Below are 17,838 nucleotides of genomic sequence, written 5' to 3' on the forward strand. Positions count from 1 at the left end.
ATGACATATGTTAGCCACAAAACACATCTTAATAAATTCAAGAGGATTGAAACTATATCAAACGTCTTTTTTTTTTTACCACAGAGGTATGAAACTAGAAGTTAATTACATGAAGAAAACTAGTGAATTCACAAATATGTGGAAATTAAACAAATTGCTACTGAACAACCAGTGGATCAAATAAGAAATCAAAAAATGCCTTGAGACAAATGAAAATGGAAATGGAACATACCAAAATTTATGGGCTGCAGCAAAAGCATTTCTCAGTGGGAAGTTCATAGCGATAAATGCCTACCTCAAGAAACAAGAAAAGTCTCAAATGAACAACCTAACTGTATGCCTCAAGGAACTGGAAAAAGAATGAATGAATGAATCCCAAAGTTAATGGAAGGAAATAGCAAAAAAGATTAGAGTAGAAATAAATGGGATAGAGACTAAAAAGACAATAGAAAAGATCGTTGAAAATAAGACCTTGTTTTCTGAAAACATAAACAAAATTGACAAACCTTTAGCTAGACTCCCCCAAAAAATAAAAGAGGACTCAAATAAATAAAATCTCAAATGAAAGAAGGGATGTTACAACTGATACTGCAGAAATACAAAGGATTGTAAGAGACTACTATGAACAATTATACACCAACAAATTGGACAACCTAGAAGAAATGGATCAAAACCTACAAAGACTGAATCATGATGAAATAAAAAATCTCGGTAGACCAATTACTAGTAAGGAGATTGAATCAGTAATCAAAAACCTCCCAACGAACAAAAGTCCAGAACCAGATGGCTTCACTGGTGAACTCTACCAAACATTCAAAGAAGAATTAATAGTCAGTGTTTCACCAGTACTTCATACAGTGCATAGCATATATATTCTTCACTCAGTCAGCAAATATTTGTTGAACACACTTTGTGTCAGGCAGTTTAGAATGAATTGGTCTAAATTTCTTCTGTTGAAATGAAAGCCTCCTTTGAGTTTTCACTAGTTTTTATAATATCAAAGATGTGCCTTCTAAAGATCATTATTCAGTGGTCAAGGTGTAAATATATTTTCTTTGACCAGTCTTACATAGTCCCTTTAGTTTGTGTTGTGAAAATTTAGCAGAAGTATATGTGTGTATGCTGGTGTGAGTATGTGTATAAATAATAACTGAATACATTAATGGAAGTATATAACAGTATCTTGAATAATTAAATTTTCAAAGTTTGTAACTATAAATAAAGTAACATTTAAAACATCAGATTACAACAAGTCAGCCTTTTAAGAACCAGTTTTTTATAATGACTTTACTTCTGGACTCCCTACCTTAAAATACTTAAGTAAATTTTTGAAGTAAAATATTTAAGTTTTAAGTAAAATATTTAAATTAAAAAGCATTTAAAATAAATTTTGTCTTGATTTCAGTTTATTTATGGATTATTTTTTTAGTAGTTGGAAAAAAGCTGTGGTAGTTTCCAACTGTGTTAGAAACAGTTGTCATGTGTGGTTCTTTTGCATGGTGAGACTGGGAGCTGTTTCTAAACACACAGTTACTAGCACAGATTTGCCTAAGTTTCCAGCTTGATCTGTGGCTATGGGTAAGTAATGTGGAATATGTGTGGTATTTGTGGGGGGAAAAAACTTCTCTAAATTAGATTCCATAAACTACCCCCTAACTTTTGGTTAGTCTGTAAACTAAAGTGTATAGATTTTAAACCCCAACCAGTCAATAGTATAATTTTTTGTAGATCTTTAAGACAGTTATAAAGATATGTAAAAATTGTGTTCTGCTACCTCAGAACCTACAGACTTAGGTCTCTTCTTTTGTTGAAATGAATTCTAGTGTAAGTTTTCAGTGCTATTTAGTACCAAAGATTTCAAAGATAATTTTTCAGTTTAAGAAGCATGCTTATTTTCCAGAAGCCTTTACTTATCCCTATAGTTCCTATTAATGGTGAAGACTCTAGTATATTTATATAGAATTTGTAGTAAAATCTAAAAATTATAAAATAAATTTTGAAATCGTGTGTATAGCATCCCTTTAAATTTCATGAAACTAACTTTTTATCTGAAAATTAGAGTTTAAAAAGAGGGTGTGTGTGTGTGTGTACTGTCCAGTTAGGGTAGCCACCAGCCACATGTGATTATTGAGCACTTGAAATATGGCTTGTCTGAATTTGAGACATGTTAAAAATGCATACTGGTTTCAAAGATATAGTATGAAAAAAGAATGTAAAATATCTCAATTTTATATTGATTATGTGTTAAAATGATAGATATAATGGGTTGAAAATTGTATTAAAATTAATTTCACTGATTTTTTAAATATAACTACTGGAGCATTAAAAATTACATATATGGATCACCTTCCATTTCTTTTGGACATCTGTGGTCGAGAACGTTTCTTGTAATTGAAAACTGTTTTTTATAAGTTACAGTTGAAATTGAATATTTTTCTTCTTATTTTTTCTTCTTCTTCTTCTTCTCCCCAAAGCCCCCCCCCCCCGAGTACACAGTTGCATATTCTAGTTGCAGGTCCCTCTGGGTCCACCATGTGGGACACTATCTCAGCGTGGCCTAACAAGTACAGTGTGCTAACCTAACCGCTCGGCCATGGGGCCAGCCCCCTGAGTTATTCTTTATTAGTCTGGGATTACAACTTGACATCAAGATACTGTCATTCTAATATTAGATGTAAATGTGAGTTATAAAGTTAAAACTTTTTTAACTAAATATAATTTTGAGGTCTTGTTTTTAGACTTTTTTTTTGGAACAAAACTATAATCTAAGCCAGTTTGGCAACAACAATGCATCATTCACATTAGTGTTCCATTTATTTATTTAACAGATTTTTTGTTTGCCTTATATATGTACCTAATCTATCCTAGGGAATACTTCTCCGTAATTTCAGAAGGGAACCAAAAAAATGGATAAGCGTGTAAATGAGTTCATGGAGTTGGAGGTAGGAAGAAGTAAAGCAGTTCCTGTCTGGGTTTTTATTTCCTGCAAAGTAGTATGTAAGGTCATCATAGCCCACCACTAGTGATGGTTTCCGGGAAAAACTCTTTGAATTGGGTAAAATTAAAGGGTTCTCCATAGATGAAAATCATCATTTATTGAGTACTTACTGGGCACTGAGCTAAACGCTGAGGAAAAATATACAAGAGGGGCCTTGCCCTCAGAGTTTATAGTTTTGTTAGGAAAATACGGCATATACCAAAAAAAGTAAATAACAACATACGGCAGCTATGATAGGGTAAAGAATGTATGGTACATATACGGTACTACAGGAGTTCAGAAAATGAACAGAACACTAATGCCTAGAAGTTTTGTTTTTTTTTAAAACTTTCTTCTCTCCTTATTACAGTAGTAGCCAAGTGATCTTTTCAGAATGACTCCTTTGTAATACCTTCAGGCACTGTACCTGATTCTCAGAACAGTCAGTGATAATTATGAGAACTATATAGAAACTTAGCACAGAGTCTTTACCTCATCATAAATAAGAGTTTAATACAGTTCTTTAGAACTGAACTTTGAGTGCTTTAGAACAGGACAGTGTTTACAAATGGGAAATTGAGGTTCCTATGGCATTACATGATTCAAATCATGTAGCTTCATCTGTTTGATGTGAACTTCAGGTTGCAGCTGAATTAACCGACATCTTTTGTTTCCTGTTATTACCTCTGAATTCCTTACTCTTCAGTCTTTAATATTTGCTGTGTTGATAGTGAGAAGGGAAGGAGGATTCTAGAGTGGGGTGGTTGAGTGTGTATCTGTAATAATAAGATCTATAGATTTTAAACAGGAGTGGGAGTAGGGTGAGAGAGAGGGTTGTATAGGATGAAAAGTTTGAGAATGTACTTCTGAGTGTTGTAGAAACTATCAATTGCATGATAAGCCAAACTGATAGAGATATCACCCCCAAAACATGCATATACACTACAAACATGTAGAAATGTAACGCAAAAAAAGAGCAAAACTAAATGCATAGCTAACTCTAAGGAAGGAAAGAAGAGAAGGAAATTACCAGGTGCCAGAAATCAGAGAAATCAAATCAAAGCAGTATGTGGGAGCTGATGCTGCTATATAAAACAGCACAGGGACACTTTGGTCCTGGATATATGTCCTGAGGAATCTGGAATGGAATTTGAGTGCATGAATTTGAATTAGAAGATGTGGCCTTGCACCTTTTCAAAATAGAGCTAGCGCTAAGCTCCAGGCATGTGGCCTAGAACCTGAAACAACTTCCCTGATTGTGCATAGATTTTTAAAAGTTCCAATGATAGAACAATCTAAAAGAATATAAAATATGTGTGTGAAATGATTACAAGGATAAAAAAAAAAAAAAGGAAGTGAAGCCTGATGAAGTAACAGGCTAGTATGAAAAAGGAACAGTAAGACTTGAAAAACCAAATCAACTTTCAGAAATTAAAAGTGTAATCATGGAGGGGCTGGCCCGGTGGCATAATGGTTAAGTTCGTGTGCTCCACTTCGACAGCCTGGGATTCCCGGGTTTGGATCCCAAGCATGGACCTACACACAGCTCATCAAGCCATGCTGTGGCAGCATCCCACATAGAAAATAGAGGAAGATTGACACAGAAGTTAGCTCAATGACAGTCTTCCTCACCAAAAATTTAATTAATGTCAAAAAAATGTAATCATAGAAGTTGGCATTAGGTGGGTTAAGTAGCAGATTAGACAGATACTCTTGCTTTGGCTGAAAAGGAAAGAAAAATGTAACAATAAATGGTTAAAAAGATCTAAATCTAAAATGTAATGACCCAAAAGTAAAAAGTTGAAAATGCAGGGTTGGAAAATACTAGGCTGATATAAAACAAAACAGAAATCTGTTAAGGGGGCTGGCTGGTGGAGTATTGGTTAAGTTTGCACACTGCTTCAGCAGCCCAGGGTTTGCCAGTTTGGATCCTGGGTGCGGACCTACACACCACTCATCAAGCTGTGCTGTGGCAGCATCCCACTTAAAAGAACTAGAAGGACTTACAACTAGGATATACAACTATGTACTGGGGCTTTGGGAGGTGGAAAAAAAAGAGAGAGAGAAAGATTGACAACAGATGTTAGCTCAGGGCCAAACTTCCTCACCAAAATAAAAAATAAATTTAAAGAAATCTGTTTGGAAAATATTATCAGGTAAAAGTAGGTTTTTTAAGGCAAAAAGCATTATTAAGGATAAAGAGAGCCATTGCATAATGATGAAAGAAATAATTCACTAGGAAGAAATTATAATCTTGAATCTGTATGTCCAAATAACATTTTCTCTTAAGTACATAAAGCAAAGATGTACATACTAAAAATAAATGGACTACCGACAGATATGGTGGGAGATTTTAGCACATTTACTTCAGAAGCCAGTAGATAATCAGACCACCATTACCACTACCTCAGCAAAAATTGAACAACACAGTTAACAAATTTGATCTTTTAGGTGTGTTTAGGTGTATTTACTCTAAAGGTAGAATGTAGATATTCCTTTCAAGCACACATGAAACATTTACAGAAACTAACCACATCTTAAACTATAGACGGATGACTCCACAAATACTTAGGCATATCACACTGGCTATATTTTCTGACTAATAGTGCAGTACATAGAAAACTTACTTGGTTTTCCAAGTTCATTTGAAAGTCATGTTAATAGAATATTATTTAAATAATAAGAGCTAAAACATTTATTGAGCACTTAATGTGAGCCAGGCATACTACTAAGTGTCCTGAATATGTAATTTTATTTAAATCCTTTCAACAGCCTGTAAATTTTAAGATCCTCTTATCATCTTTAATAGATGGTAAAATTTAGGCTTAGAAATGTTCATTTGCCCAAAGTCTGCTGTTGGAAGAATCTGTTTTTTAATACTACACTGTTACAACCCTCCACCTTTTTAAAACACTTTTACTATTATAAAATATAAAGGTAGAGAAACTCATATAAAACAAATACATAGCTTATTGAATTATTAAGCCATTGAATTATTAAGATTGGTATTATAATACTAACAGGTCAAGAAGTAGAACTTTGCCAGCCACTGCAGAACCCTTCTGTGTGCCTCATTCCAATCATAACCCCTTTTCTTCCCCACAAAAAGCATTTTCATGATAAGGCTTTTTTCTTTATAATTTTAATACCAAAGTGTACGTTCTTAAACAGTATGCTTTAGTTTGGTTATTTTTTCCCCACTGTTTTTTCCATGCAATTTATTTGTTAAAGAAATTGGTATGGTTCGACCTTGAAGAGTCTGTTTACAGGTTTGATCACATTCAGATTTGATGTTTTTGGCAAAACCTCGTTGATGGTGGTGTGTTCTTTCTTCAGGAGATATATAATGTCTGATTGTTTTTCTTTTTGTGATATTAGGAACTATTGATACTCAATGGTTAAAGCCATTAACTCTTAAGAGATTGCAAATTTTTATTATTTCTAATTATTATTTCTTTTTCATTTATTGCTAGAATGTGTCTATAGGGAAGTGTCCCCTCAGTCTAATACTTGGTTACCTGGTGGTTCTGTTTATATAAGAGAGGAAGAATAAATGCTTAATTATTTCCCATTATTCACCAATTTTCAAAACAATGAGTTGGTTTTCACTAGCATCTTTCAAAATAACCTTTTTTTTTTAAGTATCATTATAAACTCAGGTTTAAATATGTTTCAGTTCGCTTCACTTATTCTTACTGATTATCAGATTATCTCTGGCCAGTGGGATCCTCTGCAAGTTGGCTCCCTGCCATCATGGAGTTTATATTTTAGTAAATCTGTACATATATAAGCATATGTATGTGTAATCTTAAAACATATGCATATACTAAACACATTGTTCTGTATATTTTGGTTTTTAATACTTACTATGTATTGGAGTTAGTTCCTTACCAGTCTATATAGAACTGCTTTATATTTTGTAATGACCGCATAATTGGTGTTGTGTAACTATACCATAGTTTATTTAAATCCTTATTGATGAACATTTTGATTATTACCCTGCAGTATTATAAACAGCACTGCAGTGAATATCTTGGTACATACTACTTTGCACATATGTGTGAATACAGCTGCAGAATCAATTCCCAGATATGGAATCACTAAGTAATAATAGCTATTGCCAAATCGCTTTCCTTAGAGCAATTGAGAACTTTTTTTTTTCCTCTCATTATCCTTTGATGATACTAGTATGTGATCTTACTTTTTGATTTTTGGTAATTTGTCACATGAAAAATACCTTATTGTAGTTTTTATTAGCATTTCATTTGTTTTCCTTTAATTCTAAATTGTCTGTTCATGTCCTTCACCCAATTTTCTATTGAATTGTTGATCTTTTCCATATTGCTTTGTAGACAGTCAGATATAATAAGGAAATTACCCTTTGTGACATGTATTGCAAATATTTTTTCCTAATTGTGTTGTTTCTTTTGACTATGTTGATGGTGTTCATTTTCCAAGCAGAATTTTTAAATTTGTATGTATTACTCAAATTTATTAGTTCTTTTTTAAACAATCCAAATTTATAAAAGAATTAGAAGTACAGTACAAAGAAGTATTTTTTTCCTTGAAGCTTCAAGACTAAGTTGCCAACCTGTTGTCGTATTATCTCCTGATACTTTAGTGTGTATTTCCTACAAACAAGGATATTCTCCTAAATGACTATCCTACAGCTATTAAAATCAGAAAGCTAACATTGACACATTACTATCTTCTAATCTTCAGGACCCCCCCCATTCAAGTTTCACTAATTGTCCTAATAGCAACCCTTTTTTGGGGGGGGGGGGTATGTGAAGAAGAGTGGCCCTGAGCTAACATCTGTTGCCAATCTTCCTCTTTTTGCTTGAGGAAGATTTGCTGGGAGCTAACACCTATGCCAGTCTTCCTCTGTTTTTTTGGAAGTGGGATGCCACCACAACATGGCTTGATGAGGGGTGTGTGGGTCTGTGCCCAGAATCTGAACCCGCAAACCCTGGACCACCAAAGCCAAGTGCATGAACTTAACCACTACACCACAGTGCCAGCCCCCCCAATAGCAACTTTTTACCAAAAGGATCCAGTTCAGAATCACATGTTGCATTTAGTTGCCATATCTCTTCAATCTGTTTCAATCCCACTGTCCTTCAATCTGGAACAGTTCCTCAAACTTTCCTTGACTTTCATGACTTTGACAGTTTTGAAGATGATTCAAAACAAATTAGAACAAATTCAGGTGTAGCTGATGTTTCCTCATAATAGATTTAGGTTATGCATCTTTGTCAGTTGTATCATAAATGTGATGTTGTGATCTTGTATGCTGTCAGGCAGCACAGTTTCAATTTGTTGTATTAAAGATGATGTTCACTTTGATCACTTGATTAAGGCAGTGTCTGATTGGCATCTCTACTATAGTTACTCTTTTTCCCTTTCTACTTAATAAGTATCTTATGGGGGAGACACTTTCCTCATCTCATGCCTTATCAAACTTTCACTTTATTCATTTATTTATTTTATGGGTTGCTCTCCATTCAGTGGGTTATAATCCCTTTTCTATCATCATGAATTTTCATGCGCCAACCTAATTTTGCTAGTACGTTATCGTTCAGGCTGACTTCTGTGTCCTTTTGACATGTCCTCGTCATTCTCTGGGCACCTTCTTGTTTCTGCTGCAAAATATTCTAGGCTCATCTTATATTTCCCCCTACCTGGCATCGGCTGTTTTTCCAAGGAGCCCTTATTCCTTTTATAGAAAATGTTATTCAGAAGCTAAGATCCAAATGCTATTCATGCTCATTACTGTTGGAGTGTCACTGCTTCCAGTCTCTGTCAGTGGACAGAACTAGGCAATGTATGCACATATATCCACATGCATTCAAACATTTACGTTTATATTTATTTCTATATCTATCTACTAAAAACCATGAGTTCACGTTGATACCTCCAATTCCAGTCTAACACCATAGAGTATTCTACCTATACCAAAATACCAAAAGTATTCTACCTTTCTCTTCTCTGACAGAAACCTGGCTTCCATTCTCCTATTTAATTATTTGATCAATCCCTCTATTGTATGTAACCAGTCTTCCAGTTCCACCATACCCTCTCCTGTGCCATGTCCTTCTCTCCCTGCTCTGGCTCTTACTCTCTATTCCAGGCCACCCTCCCCCAAAATGGACTTCGTTCTTACCCTTCTTGAGCGCCAAGACCCTATGCCAGGCCACCATCTGTGCGGATCCTCTTTTCATTCTACCTGGTATCCCTATACTGAGCTGTCCCTCTCCGTGGACACCCTCCTTACCCCGCTTTAACCCTGACACCTCTTGCCAGGCTGCCCTTCTCACCCTAAAAGGTGAAAATCTTCTTCACCAAGCCTTCCAAGTTTTGTTATACCTTAAAGAAGCTTGTCCACTTTATAAAAAAATAATTTTCTTTATTTTCTTCTAATGATTTTATTTTAATTTTTTTGTATTTAAATATATGGTCTGTTTTGGAATTTATTTTCAAGTAAGAAATGAAGTAGAAATCCAACATTTCTTTCAGATGGTTATCCAATTGGCTGGAATTTTATAAAAAAGTTGTATCTCTCCCCATCCCCCCCAAAATTTATGAAGTTTTTAAAAAGTTTACTGCATCATATAGCTTTTTTTTCAAAATAGGTGTCATTTTTCTTATTGCTTTTGTTTATAACAGATGATGATGTACCTGCAGATATGGTTGCAGAAGAATCAGGTCCTGGTGCACAAAATAGTCCATACCAACTTCGTAGAAAAACTCTTTTGCCGAAAAGAACAGCGTGTCCTACAAAGAGCAGTATGGAGGTAAGTTAAAAGTAACTGCTTTTCTTTTTATAATGAGAGAATTGTTAGGAAACAAACAAAAAAGGGAATGTCATCGTTTTTTGCAAGTAATGATTATGTATGGTAAAATATTTGCTTAATTAAGTTTCATTTTGTTTTTGAAGGGTGCCTCAACTTCAAATACGGAGAACTTTGGTCATCGTGCAAAACGTGCAAGAGTGTCTGGAAAATCACAAGATCTATCAGGTGTTTCCTATGGGAAAACTAAAGAATAGGATCAGATAATTTTCTTTGATACCAAAAAATTAAAATAAATTAAATGTAGTTTAGTGTTACATTTGGGACTGAGAAAATGATTATGATAGAATAAACATGAAAACCCTGATCTCTCCCTCTTTGACTTTAATTCTTGTATAAAAATACTTTTTATATATTTATTTTAACCATTTTCTGAAATGGTACATAATGGCTAAAAGAAAGAATACCTGTTAGGTCAATATAAAAGAAGACAAATGTTTGTCATCTATGAAAGCAAATTGCTTATAAAATGATTGTCATTAAAAAAAATTATTCATTAGATAAAATGAAAATTACACTCTTTAAATAATGAGAAAGTTGTTGCCTGCACAATACATTGTTTATATTCTGTTTGTTTTTCTCTTTATAGCAGCACCTGCTGAACAGTATCTTCAGGAGAAACTGCCAGATGAAGTGGTTCTAAAAATCTTCTCTTACTTGCTGGAACAGGATCTTTGTAGAGCAGCTTGTGTGTGTAAACGCTTCAGTGAGCTTGCTAATGATCCAATTTTGTGGTAAGTGAAAATTTATTTCTTATTATCTTGAGATATATTATTTACTGCCCAAAATGCTAAAGATGGTAGAGAAGTTAAAGTATGAGTTGTTAGTTACAATTAAATAGTCAGAACAAAATTACAATGCTCATAGATTCCAAGTTACCTGTTTATCATAAATGTGAATTCTCGGTCCAGGTGGTGTTTATAAAACAGTAAAGTACTTTTTATCAGTTAATAGCAACTGAGTGATTGTGGGAAATGTTTCTTATTTGCTTTTTAGAAACAAGTAAGTCTAATTTAAAACAGCTAATTAACTTAATCTTTAGTGAAAATGTAAATTTTGTGCATCATTTTGGAAAATAGTATGACAGTTGTATTCATGAATCTTAAAATATGAAAGCCCTTTGACCCAGCAATTCCACTTCTGAAAATTTTTTTGCCTTATTTACAGATTTTTCATAATAGAATAGGTAATAGTGAGGGAAAATTAAAAATAATCTTTAAACGTCCAGGAATAAAGGAATGGACTAAGTGAACAATATAATGTCTTCTTGGAGGGTTGTGATATAGTCATTAACACTCTTATGATTGTTACAGTTTTTAAGAACATGGGAAAATGCTATGTTACAAAAGTGAAAAGAGCAGAATACAAAATTTTATACGCTATAAAATCACAGCTGTAAAAAACGAAACTATAGATGAAAAGGAAATAAACTGTTAATAATGAATATACTGAAAGTATAGGTTATCTCTTTTCTTTATACTTTTCTATATTTTACGGCATCTCTGTATTACTTCTATGATGCAAAAAACGACACCTTAAATTTAAGAAAGAAAATATTTGTGTTAAAAAGGAAAAAGAGAATGAACAGCAGAAGAAGAAAGAAATGTTTTGCTTTGTACAGGAAGTGATAATAGTTACTGTCACTCCAATTTCTGGGATTTGACAGTTCTTGATAGGATTTAAATGAACTAAAGATACAAGAAGAGTATTCTTCTCTAACAGAGTATTTTATTGAAAATCATTTTCTTAAATAACTCTATGAGCTTTTATAGTAAGGTGGCTTTTTCCCCCTGACTAAACAGTCAAATTTTGAAGAAGTGACAATTTTTATTTTGGGGGGTAGACTGTTTCCATATGCAGTTATATTGTTTTTTGGTTTGTTTTGAGGAAGATTAGCCCTGAGCTAACTGCTGTCAGTCCTCCTCTTTTTGCTGAGGGAGACTGGCCCTGAGCTAACATCCATGCCCATCTTCCTCTGCTTTCTATGTGGGACGCCTGCCACGGGGTGCCACGTCTACACCCAGGATCTGAACTGGCGAACTCCGGGCTGCGGAAGCAGAACGTGCACACTTAACCGCTGCGCCACCAGGCCGGCCCTGCAGTTATATTGTTTTAGCCAAAAGCTATATTTTTACATTTAGAATTCTGTTTTTTGCAATTCTTGTAAGTTTTTGAGGCCTCAAATAATTTTTATAGTTGTTTAAAGGACATTTTATGGAGAAATCTTTAATTCCTTTCCCCCTCCAGGAAACGATTATACATGGAAGTGTTTGAATATACCCGCCCTATGATGCATCCTGAACCTGGCAAATTCTACCAGATTAATCCAGAAGAATATGAACATCCAAATCCTTGGAAAGAGAGTTTCCAGCAGTTGGTATGAAGTATAAATAGAAAATATTGATTTATATTATATATTTGTCAATAAAATTCCTTTTTTAAAAAGTTAAATTCAAGGGGCTGGCCCCGTGGCCGAGTGGTTAAGTTTGCACACTCCGCTGCAGGCGGCCCCGTGTTTCGTTGGTTCGAATCCTGGGCGCGAACATGGCACTGCTCATCAAACCACGCTGAGGCGGCGTCCCACGTGCCACAACTAGAAGGACCCACAAGGAAGAATATGCAACTATGTACTGGGGAGCTTTGGGGAGAAAAAGGAAAAAAAATAAAATCTTTAAAAAAAAAAAAGTTAAATTCAAGAATAGGTTTCAAGCCAATGAATATTTACCAACCATCAAAATATCCAACAATTCTTTCACTGCTGACATGTTTATTAATAATTTAAACAGTGGGAGTAAACATCAGTAGCCTGAGAGCAGTTGTTCTTTCTATGGGTCTGTTTGAAGTTTTATTTAAATTATTAGTGTTCAATGGTTGTTTTAAAGTTTCACATTTAGCTTAATTTTCATATGGTCCTTTATTAAGAGCTTCTCAACTTGGGGTGATTTTGCTCCACAGAGGACATTTGGCAATGGAGACATTTTTGGTTATCGTAAGTGGAGAAGAGGATGCTGCTGGTGTTTAGTGGGTAGAGGCCAGGGATGCTACTAAACATCCTTCAAAGTACACGACAGTCCCCACAATAAGGAATTATCTGTCCCAAAATGTTAGTAGTGCTGAGAGTGAGAAACCTTGTCCTTATTGGATATTACTGAGTCCATAATCTGTTCCAGATTTTACATTGTACTGTGCAACAGAAAATTTATTGGAATAATTATTTGTTTTGATATTTAATAAGAAATATTCATACAGTACTAAATTAATTTAGAATATAATGTTTATATAGTAGTCGATGTTTATTTTGGGGTGTTTTTTGTTTTCTTTTGACATTTTAGTATAAAGGTGCACATGTAAAGCCAGGATTTGCTGAACATTTCTACAGTAACCCTGCAAGATACAAAGGAAGAGAAAATATGTTGGTAGGTTTGATTTGTATTTTTATAAGACTTAAAATGGTAATCTTTTAGTTCTGTACTGACTCTCATTTTTTTCTAGTATTATGATACAATTGAAGATGCCCTTGGTGGCGTACAAGAAGCTCATTTTGATGGACTTATCTTTGTTCATTCTGGAATATATACTGATGAATGGATATATATTGAATCTCCAATCACCATGATTGGTGCAGGTATTTTGAAAAGCGTTATCGTTAGAATTTTAACATTTTATGTACATGATGGGTTTTTAAAATGCTAGTGACTTAAAAGTCCAGGTGAACCTTTATAATACCTTAATGGTAGGAAAGCATAGGAATTAAATGTCTTTCATATATATGATGGAAATGAATACATGTGAGTTCAGAAATTATTGATGTATCTGTTTCTTTTTTTTGTTTTTCTAGATGTATATATTTCTTGATGTCAGTACATTGTTCAACTGCCTTAGTTATTCATTAAGGAAAGAAAATATTTGTTTCGTCATTTGAAAATAAAGCTGCTAATGTTTTCATTGCTTTACTTTTAATGAAACAAATGTCCTTTTAAAAATATTTTTTGTACTATTTCAGAGCTGTTTTTATGGTCGGGTTTCTAAAAATAAAAGTAATGAAATATTTGTTGAGCACTGATCAGTCATTTAAAGATTTGTGCTCTCTCTGGCTTTTTAAGGATACAGCACATAGACCATTTTAAGACAGCTAGTAATTATTACTTGTTAATGAAATTTGCATTTACTGCGCTTTCTGCTTTCTTCCCCCATTTTCACCACAAAGAAAAGGCAGGAGAAGGTATAGAAAATTTTTGACTAGTGATTTTCGTTACTTTCTAAATCAGAGTATTGGAAGTAAGTTTAAATAAACAGGTTTCTCTCTTTCTCTCCCCAGTCATTGTTCTCCTCTTCATTCCTCTCCCTGAGCCTCTTTCTGGTGCTGCTAGTGGTGATTTTGTTTCCACAAGAAACCATTTTTTAATATGCCATTGCATTTGATACTAAATACTGTTTGTAGTTGAATCTTATTAGAAGGATTATACATAGATAGGAGTATAATGGTACTCAAATAATATCCACATTAAATATGACTACTTATGGTAAAGCAGTGAAACATAGTTAACTGATAAAATGAATATTAATCCTAGCTACTCAATACTAATGTTTTTTAAAAGCTCCGCCTCCAAAAATAATACCCAACTTAAAAACCAAAGGTTTCTATTGTGTTACTAGTTTTATGGGCACAGTATTTTTACCGATTAAAAAAGTAATTTTTTACTTCAATTTCGTCTGTCTGATAAAAGTAATATGCTTTAAAATATCTTCTCCACAGCACCTGGAAAAGTAGCAGACAAAGTTATAATTGAAAACACTAGAGATTCAACCTTCGTCTTTATGGAAGGTTCCGAGGATGCTTATGTTGGGTATATGACAATAAGGGTAAGAAATTTTAAGATTTAAAATATGTATGTTGAAATCATTAAGGCACTGGTTATTTCAATCAAAATTTCTACTTTTCAGTTTAACCCTGATGACAAATCTGCTCAACACCACAATGCACACCACTGCTTAGAGATAACAGTAAATTGTAGCCCTATTATTGATCATTGTATCATCCGAAGTACATGTACAGGTTAGTGTTTCCTTTATGTTTTATTATAAAATGAGTCACTTTGTTGTTGCCCAATAGGTTTTTAAATAAATTATTTTTCTTACAGTTGGCTCTGCAGTATGTGTTAGTGGTCAAGGAGCATGTCCCACCATCAAGCACTGTAATATCAGCGACTGTGAAAATGTTGGACTTTATATAACAGATCATGCCCAGGTATTTTGAAATTTTGTAGGTGTTTTCTTTTTTAATTTTTTTTAAAGCTCTACTAATGTTTATTTCTGATTAATTATTGTAGGGGATATATGAGGATAATGAAATTTCCAATAATGCTTTAGCTGGGATTTGGGTTAAAAATCATGGAAACCCAATTATTAGACGGAATCATATTCATCATGGACGTGACGTTGGTGTGTTCACATTTGATCATGGCATGGTAAGAACATTTATTCTTAACAGAAAAACTGACTTTATATCGTTAAATTTCAAATAGATTTCAGCGTTTTTTCATCACCAAACTGAATTGAAGATTATAGCTTTAAAAGAGATTTCTACATTATATTTTAAAATCAGTATGCAGTATTCATTCTGTTTATTCATGGATCCAACATTATATACGTGTAGAGAAGATGGAGTCCTTAGGGGATTGATGTGATCTTTGAGGGGAGTTCTAATCCAGTAGTTCTCAAATGTAAGTGTGCATAACAATCACCCAGATATAATAAATCAGAATTTTCAAGGATAGGGTCCAGGATACTCATTTATAATAAGCACTGTGAGTTTAATGCAGGTTTTCTGTAGACTACACTCAGAAATAATGGTTTCATCATTAGCTTGACTTCCATTTTATTCTTCTTCGAATTTTTTTTAACTCGCAGAACTTTAAAAAGAAATAGAATGATAAAATATCAGTTCTAAAATTGTCATGCGGCACTTAATTAGGTATCTTTATGGATGCTGTTATGTTTTAAATACTACTAAGTCATTTTATACAATTTTTCTAGAGACATGACATTTTGAGTTCTCTTAGGCCACTATTTCAAAATAATGTTCTTGGATGTCTATTCAGATATTCTTTTCATTTAATGTCTTATTTTCATTAAGGTAATTTTCAAGTCCTAGTACACATGGGCAGCATTTTTTGTTAAGGAGTCAGAGATAGGAGACGATAGGATTAGGGTACAGTTTATTGCTATTATATTACAAGCAATTTAGAAACATTGGATTCACGTATACAAATTGGTGACTAGCGAAGGAAATTTTGTATTTTCATTGTTTGTGTCTAAAACCCTAAGGCAGACCATGAGGAGTATCCTTTTATCAAGTTCTAATTGAACCTAAATAGTTTCACACCATCCAGTTCATCATATTCCCGAGCAAACTGTAACCTGAGAAAAACATTCACTTACAGCTAAGGCTGTAGCTTTGGCCTATAGGTAAGAAAGAAGAGTGAAGATGACCACTTGGCTCTTCTCCAACTGGAATAAAGAAATTGACATTTTGTTACAAATTGTAGCTCTTTTTTCCAAGGAGTGGGGAAGGGTGCAGGAGAGCATTGGGAATTGAGGAGTCTGGGCGAAGGCATGGAGGATGTCAAACAGATGAGTCTTGAGAATCTGCCCTCCTTTAGAGGTCTGTATCAGCTGTAGTTTACAAATGGAACTCTTATTTTGTAATGGAACTATACTATGTTAGTATTTCTTTGCATGTGTTGCCTTTAGACATTGCCCCAAGAGTTACATACCAGTTGTATTTATGCATGCCTCTGGTCTCATTCACAAGTGATTTGAGGTACCAAGATAATTTTAACCTGAGTAAATTTCCTCATTTTTAAAAAACCTGTGGTGATGGTCACTTACTAAAGTTCATCATAGTAATTTAATCCTCATCACACACCCCTGATACCGTTTATTTAAAAAAACAGCTCGAGGCAATGCTATACATAGATATTCCTATTAAGGATTAATGAAGAGATTTGTAAGGGGTTATACATTTGTAAGGGAAGAATGGAAATAAAGCATTATCTTGGGCTTATCATCTATTTTATTGACACAGTCCTTTAAAATCCTTTGGTAGAATGTTCTTCCATTCCAAATATTCTTTTGGTTTGTCTTCTTTGTGTTGTCATCCATCAGTCATGGGCTGCCATCACTAAGGATAACCTTTTCAAAATTTTGTTTTTTCTATAGAACTTCAAAGAATATCAGAATAAACATTGATAACTGGTTTCTTTTCTGTCCTCTATCTCTAAATATATTCATTTTTATTGTTCTTTGAAATTGTTTTTCCTTTTCCTTATTTATGACTATTCAACCTATCTTCATCCCATCATTTATATTCTTATTTTTCATTTGTAAAGGTTGATATCACATTCCTACAGTTAGTGGTCTATATTTATTTACCTTTAGTCCTTTTATCACAGTTTCTCCATTCCTGAATTTTTAAATTCTAATTCATTCTTGATATGGCTGAGTTTTGTCATCTAGCGGTTTTTTTCTTTTAAAAGAAGGGTTTGTGGGATAGAGACAAAGAGAATTGATTGGTGGTTACCAGGGGAAAGGGGGGGTGGGAGGAGGGCACAAAGGGTGAAGTGGTGCACCTACAACATGACTAACAATAACGGACAACTGAAATTTCACAAGGTTGTAAACTATCATAATCTTAATAAAAAGTTAAAAAAAAAAAAAAGAAGGGTTTGTGGGTATTGTAGCTTGAATTCTTGCCACTTGAGAATGCCTACCCATTACCTTTTAACTTAGCTGAGAATATAGTTTTGATTGTACTTTCTTTCCCTCAGAATTCTGTAGTCATTTTTATATTTCTAGCATTGAGTGTGGCTGAGAAGGCTGAAAGCATTGTGGGTTTTTTCCCTTTCTGGTGGTGATTTGCTTTTCTACTTCAATATCCATATGTAGATCTTTGTTGTTGTTAATGTTGTGTTGTCTTACTATTTTTCTGTTCCATGTGTTCCTTTCTTT

At 33.9% G+C, this 17,838-nt stretch overlaps 1 protein-coding gene across 2 annotated transcripts in view; it reads left to right on the forward strand.

Moving 5' to 3' along the window:
- FBXO11 (F-box protein 11) overlaps positions 1-17,838 on the forward strand; it is an 88,178-nt gene that overhangs the window by 54,909 nt on the left and 15,431 nt on the right. The window contains exons 2-11 of one of the 2 annotated variants that reach the window (XM_046660442.1): positions 9,644-9,771; positions 9,915-9,996; positions 10,421-10,562; positions 12,076-12,205; positions 13,161-13,244; positions 13,321-13,453; positions 14,585-14,691; positions 14,773-14,884; positions 14,970-15,076; positions 15,159-15,296. In XM_046660442.1, coding sequence (XP_046516398.1) covers positions 9,644-9,771; positions 9,915-9,996; positions 10,421-10,562; positions 12,076-12,205; positions 13,161-13,244; positions 13,321-13,453; positions 14,585-14,691; positions 14,773-14,884; positions 14,970-15,076; positions 15,159-15,296 — 1,163 coding nt within the window. Of the gene's footprint in view, positions 1-9,643; positions 9,772-9,914; positions 9,997-10,417; positions 10,563-12,075; positions 12,206-13,160; positions 13,245-13,320; positions 13,454-14,584; positions 14,692-14,772; positions 14,885-14,969; positions 15,077-15,158; positions 15,297-17,838 lie in introns of both variants that reach the window. The other variant, XM_046660443.1, reaches the window with a different exon arrangement.

This window comes from Equus quagga, chromosome 5, assembly GCF_021613505.1.
Source record: "Equus quagga isolate Etosha38 chromosome 5, UCLA_HA_Equagga_1.0, whole genome shotgun sequence".
Classification (NCBI taxonomy): Eukaryota; Metazoa; Chordata; class Mammalia; order Perissodactyla; family Equidae; genus Equus; species Equus quagga.